This window comes from Sorghum bicolor, chromosome 7 (assembly GCF_000003195.3).
Source record: "Sorghum bicolor cultivar BTx623 chromosome 7, Sorghum_bicolor_NCBIv3, whole genome shotgun sequence".
Classification (NCBI taxonomy): domain Eukaryota; kingdom Viridiplantae; phylum Streptophyta; class Magnoliopsida; order Poales; family Poaceae; genus Sorghum; species Sorghum bicolor.
The window spans coordinates 50,652,255-50,658,718 of NC_012876.2; the positions used below are offsets into that span (position 1 = coordinate 50,652,255).

General features: G+C 50.4%; 1 protein-coding gene across 1 annotated transcript; it reads right to left on the minus strand.

The window, feature by feature from the left end:
• On the minus strand, nucleotides 3,589–4,347 carry LOC110437274 (mucin-7-like). The gene has a single exon (XM_021465660.1). It carries the CDS (start codon nucleotides 4,345–4,347, stop codon nucleotides 3,589–3,591), a length of 759 nt encoding a protein of 252 aa, XP_021321335.1.

Genomic DNA, 6,464 nt, shown 5'->3' on the forward strand with positions numbered 1-6,464 from the left:
AGGGTAGATCAAGAGGCCTATATATGGCTGTAGTTTTTCCTATGCAAGTTCATCAATATTTTAATAATAATAATTCATCAAGTTTTAATCCATCTCAACCACACGTCCATCCATCCATCCATCCATCCCATCACACACAACTTACCACACTCTCACTCTCTAGGCGGCAAGTACGACTCCCGCTCGTGCCTTGCCTCAACGGCCAACGCCGGATCCAACACAAACCCAGGGGAAGGTAGAAAGGACTCCTCTCACTAGTCAAGCGAAGCGGAACATAGGAAAGGTCCATAGCCGAGAAGACGGCATATGTATCGATCGATCAACCAAACTCTGCAGAGGTTTACACTAACCACAAGATCACCATCATCGACGAACCGGCTCGTCTAGGCTGATACCGGGCTGCCTTCCAACTAAATACGATGCCACCCTACCACTCAGGACTGGGGCCACACCGGAGTACCACCGGCATGCTGAGACTGTGAGGCGTAGTACCAGGCCCCCAAGGTCACTACGCTGTCTTAGGAGGGTGTGGGTCCTCATGCCCGTACCTCCCTACACTATCCGCTATCAACCTAGTAGTAGTGGCACCGCACTAGTTGGTTGTACATCCGTCCCGCACCATAATAAGGCGAGTGGCGTGTAAGGCTTCCTACGAACCGGTTCTCAGAACATCTCAGTCCTTAGGGTAACCGAACAGGACATCTTCACGAGGGGCCAGCCGATGCCCCTCTCGACGGGACACCCGGCTACCCCGTGCTAAACAGCACCTCCCATCCCGGTGCTTCGTCCCACGAAGACACTCCACTCCGGGACCTCTCCCTGTCACATGTACCCGCCACAGGTATCTCTCATGGAGAACGCCCAGGTAGCGTTCCCCGGCAAGACTTGTCCCAAGACTCGTCGTAAATCCTGCTCGGTCGACTCAACCCTCACCACACACCCAAGACACACGCCAAGATCTCCCCAAGTCCATTATCCATTCCTTATCCAGTTATCGGCACCACGTGCCTTATCCACTCACATCCAATCCTCCACAATGCATCACATCACAGATATAATGCGTAGTAGAAGCAGTAGCAAGTAGTATGCAAGCGTCTAACCTAACAGCGGGTGTGCGAGGGTTATAGGTTGCAACAAGGCAATGGCTCACAAGCATTTCTACCATGCAACCTATCTCAATTCATTTGCATAAAAGTAAAGCACTAGCATCTACATTATTGCATGTCTAATAGGATTCTACGAGGTTGGGTGGGACGTGGCACCTGTCGAGTGACATTTCCAGGATCCTCAGTTCACTTGTAGTTGTACTCATCCAAGGTCTTTCTCCTATCTGCATGTCCTTCCTTCGACTGGTTCCGATTCGATCATCGCTAACCGAAGCAACTACCTCGTAAACGACAATCAAGGCGAAACAATCAAACCACTAGACCTAGAAAGATCGTGATAAGAGGCGACAAAACACTGAAGAACAACTACACTAAAAGAGCACCGAAAGGAAAACAACTTAGCCCTCTCGGCGGATGTCCGATCCCTGGGCTAAAAGAAACGGGAATGGTTGTTTACTAAGTACAAGCCAGAGTCTTAGCCTAGCCGGTACTTCCCGGGTTAACTGAGTCAACCTGTACGGCTTTATTAAATGGCTTAGACTCTAACTCATTCTAAGCAAACACCACAACTTACAGTCTTTCGATCCAAGTGTCATAGAGATCGACAGGAATCGAAAAGGCTATGAGCACGGGAAGTTCCGGTCTCTCTCAATCCATACGCCATTGTAGTTGGCGAGAGCCAAGAGAGGGTGGAATAGAGAGAGAAGAAGGGAAAGTGGTCTACTCCTTCCAATCCACTCGCCATGGTAAGAGACGGGGAATCCGAAAGAGTGACACACAAGAACACGAGTGCTCAAACTACTTGTAGGGTACCACAACCTAGGTGCACTAAATGCACTAAGGCATCATTAGGGTTCTTAGCGGTGCGGTTGTCACCACGAGAACCAAGAAATGCTACGGTCGAATAGGTACAAGCATACAAGAGTTTAAACACGAAGAACCAAAAAGGCGGGAAAGGACACGGGATTCATCTTCCTTTGATCCACTCGCCATAGCAACAGCGGGAATCGTAGAAATGGAATCAAAACACCAAACAAACAAAAGGGCTCAATCCACATATTACTGGATCTACAGGGATTGAGAACAAGAGAGAAGAGGAATGGAGTCCATACTGTTTCGACCAACTCATCATGGAATGAACGACGGTTGGATGAAAGAGATACGACCCCACGATCCAACCCTACTCGTAGGGTACCACGACTGTGCATCTAATCAGCACACGGCTATTCCTAAGGCCCGTAGCGATGCGGTTGTCACCGCTAGGTCCGAGGGAATGCTATAGTCGAAGTGGTGCAAGCATACGAGGTGGTTAGGATAAACACGCGAGAAATGGGGTAAAGCCGGATGGTCATGGCAAGGTGGACTTGCGACCATTAGCTTCACCCAACGAGTTGGCTTCTGACTGTTCTACAAGGGTTGCTCCTAATCTGTATCCCACTAGACTAGATCACAGAGAACTCGAAGATGCGGGTAAGAACCGCGTCGTTATGAATATCGAGTCCGCAAAGATCAAACCCCAGGGACGAGGATAGGAGCTAACAAGCGTAGCGTGACGAAGTCAACTAAACACGGGGAGACGAGTTACGCTCGGCATCGCGATCACGGCAGGACGAACCCACGATCGAAATGATCAAACGCAGTACCACTTCCCCGACCGGCTCGAAGGCTCAGTCCTCAGGCAAATAACAAAAGAAAGAACGACGACAACCCGAGAAGGGATATGCTTGGCACTACGACCATGGCGAGACAACTCGCGATCGCAACATTCAAACACATCACTCTCTCAACCGGCTCGAAGGCACGGTTCACAACCAACCAACCACATGACACAAGAACCAACGCACAAAGAACCACAATGCCGCGACCAACACAAAGACAAAGTAGAGTAGCACATTTCCATAGCGACCAACAGAGATAGATAAACAGATAGATAAACAGACCGGCACGAAGGCACGGCACAGGCATAGAATAAATAATTCATGAATCGACGAGCATAGATAGATGGATATCGATGATCACTAACAAGTATATACAAAGATACAAGAATGAAGGGCAAGAGTTTTGTCGACGCCATGAAGGGCGTCAACTCAGTTCAAGGTTCGACCTTGGTGTTGGACGAAGATCTACTGCGGGCTTGCTGCTGCTCTTGGTTGGCTTCTGCTTGCTGCGGCTCGGCTGGAGGCAGCAGGCATCGGGAAGGCATCGAAAGCACGACGAGGCCACTGCTTCCCTGCAACAGTGAAGGTTCACGGCGCGAAGGCCGATTTCAGCAAGGCGAAACAGGAAGGGGAAACAAGGGAAACTTGGGCACTGGTGGCTCACCGGCGGCAGAGAAGGGCTTGGCGAGGACGAGGTGCTTCGCTGCTCGGGGCTCGACGCAGCACGGCATTGACGAGGGGATCTGGTGGGGGCGCTGCTCGACGTCGTGGCTGCAGGGGTTGTGCTTGGTGACGCTGGCAGCACGGCGTCGAGGTCGTTGTTGTCACTGCGGTGCGGCGTCCGCGCGCGACGTCGGGGTTTGGGGCAGAGGTGCTTGACGCGGTGGCGAACGCGCGTTCCCAGCCACGGCGGAGTCCGTGCGTGTCGAGACGGGCGTTTGGGCTTGGCGCAGTCGACTTCGCGACGAGGCGGTGACCGCGGACAGCACGGCAGGACGTGGACGTGGACGCCGGACGGGGTCGCGGGGCTTGGTCACCGCACCGACGTCGTGGACGGAGCTCGGGCGACGTCGCAGGCGGAGCTCGGTGTCGGGGTCAGCAAGGGGCTCGGAGAAGCTCCTGCTCAGCGCGGAACGCTCGGCGTCGACGCTCGGCTCGGCGGCGACGGATGCGCGAGGGCGAAGCTTGACGAGGTGCTGTCGAAGTCCGGCGTCGCGGCTCGGGTCGAGGACGCACGGCGGTCGTGGCGCTGTCGTGGTGGAGCTCGACGAAAAGGGAGCACTCGCCGCGGCGTCGCTCCTGGACGTGGCGACCGTGGCGAGCACGCGGTCTGATGGCGTCGTCGCGGAGGCCGGGGCGAGGGCGAGGCCGAAGCTCGGCGCGGCGCGGCGGCTCTGGCTCCGGGGCGAGGTGGTGCTTGGCGTCGCTGGGTGGTGGAGCAGAGCGGCGGCGTCGTGGGGAAGAAGAGGAGAGCGGCGGCTCGGGCTCTTATACGCGTCGTGGCCTAGGGTTCCAGGGGTGCTAGGCGCTGCGGGCGGTGATCCTCGGCGTCCGTGCCGTTGGGCGGGCCGCGTGGCGCTCATCTGGCAGCAGCACGGGCGTCCAGGGCACGAGTGCGGCGCTGTAGGGGCGCGGCGGCGGCGTCTGGGAGCCAGGGGGCGCACCTAGGGTTCCAGGGGTGCTGGTCTTGGGCTAGGTGGGCCTTGGCTGCTGCGCGGGCCGTGGAGTGGAGATGGGGAGCTGGCTGGGCCGCGCGGTTGGAAGGGGGATGGCGCCGGTTGGGCCTCTGCCTGGGCCGCGTGGCTTGGAGCTGGGCCGCTGGGTGGCTTGGGCCGGTTGCGGGAGGTGGGCTGCGCGAGGGTGCTAGGCCGCGGGGGGGGGGGGGGTTGGGGAGGCCGACTGGGCCAGATGGTTGGTTGGGTTGGCGGTGAGGGAAAAAGAGGGGGAAGGAGTGGTGGGCTGGTTGAGGGGTTGAGCCCAAGAGGAATAAGAATGCTCTTCCCATTTATATTTCAAGGAGACAGAGAGGGAAAAGAATATTCCAATTTCTATTTGGAGAAAGGAATTGAAGGATTTACCACTATTTGCTAAAATGATTGAGCGGGAAAGGGAAAAGAGATTGAGATGAGTCACCACGAATTTAAGATAGATTTAGCGGCAGAGATTTGGTGATGAGATCAACAAGAGAAAAGTTTTGGAGAAGGGAATTTGGAAAAGAGTTCAAAATGGATTAAAGGAGTTTGAGACGTACTCCAATGAAAAGATTGAGAAAGGATTCGCTTCGCCTTTGAGATAGGCTCAACGGAGATATGGGAATACTTTGCTAAGGATTTGTGCACTCCAAAAGAAACTCAAAACCCTAAACAAGACCCAACTCAAGACCACTCACGAACAAAAGCACTCGCCTAGAAACAAATCTATATGTATGCCACGATTTGTTAGCGGGTTAGGATCGAGTTAGATCTAAAAACTATATGATTCACACGATTACAGGAAAAATTTTAAAAAGCTCGTATTTTTGGTTTTCGTAAAAATCCGGGATGTTACAGTCCACCCTCCTTACAGGAATCTCGTCCCCGAGATTTAGGCGTTGCTCGGTTGGTGAAGAAACGAGGGCGTCGTTTCAGAAGTTCTTCTTACTTTTGAGTTGTTTTGCTTTTAGTATGATCGCTCCACAAACTTTTTCCAAAATGGGAGTGACTCTTGTTCCAAGTGTATGCAAGGCTCACTTGCAGTCGTTGGGCATCCAAATTTTCACATCAGGGCGATGGGTGTCCAAGAATCGCACGGGGTTGATGAACATCTGGCTCTCAAAGAGTGCATGGCAGGCTTAAACGTAGCTAGGGTTGTTGGCTTTCAATAGCTGTTTTTCGTGCATCACTCTTTGCAAAAAGCTTTTGAAAGGAATGTTTTTCGGAAAAACAGGTTTCATAAATGGAGTGAAAGCGATTTTACAAAGTCAAATGGATTTTAAAGAGAGCTCAAACTGAAAATAGCTTTTGGAAAGGGTTGAAATCAGCGCAAATTTTGAAAACCAAGTTTATTTATTTTATTATAATTATTATTTTAAGATTTTTGATGTAAAAGATTTCAAATCAAGAGACTTTGAAACTCTTTTAGTTTTCTAAATGAGGCGTTGCTCTCTTTTATTTGAACTAAACAAACTAGTTTTGAAAATGATTAGAAATCATTTCTCTCTTTTGAAAGATAAAGCTTTAACAACAATAACATTTTCTTTCAAAACTTGTAAGTTCATTTTGTTTTTGCTAATTTTTTTTTTTTGGAAGGCCGCAAACAAAATCTTTTTGCAATGGTTTTTTTTTTAATAAATCACTGGCAATTCCTTTTTCTTTTTAAGAGAAGGTTGATTTTTAAAAAGGAATTTGGCTCTCGAGATAAAATCAAAGACCTTTAAAACAAAGCCGAGCCAAATCTTTGGTTTGAAAACCACTTTGTTGTTGAAAATCAAAACTTTTGTTTTTCTGAAGCGATTTTGTCATACCTTTTGAAAGATAACTTATTTTTAAATCATTTCATAAATAGAGTTTGAATAAAATTGAGTTGAGAAAAGGGTTAAAATGGCTCTCTTTGTGAAAACGAAAGATATTAAGATTGTTTTGAAACACTTTTCCTTTTGAAACAAGGATGCTTTTGTTAGAGAGGGGACATTTTAACCAAAAGGAGAGAAAATTTTGAAGAC

Excerpts from the sequence above, each read along its gene's own strand:
- LOC110437274 (XM_021465660.1), bottom strand. The coding sequence starts at position 4,347 with ATGAGCGCCACGCGGCCCGCCCAACGGCACGGACGCCGAGGATCACCG.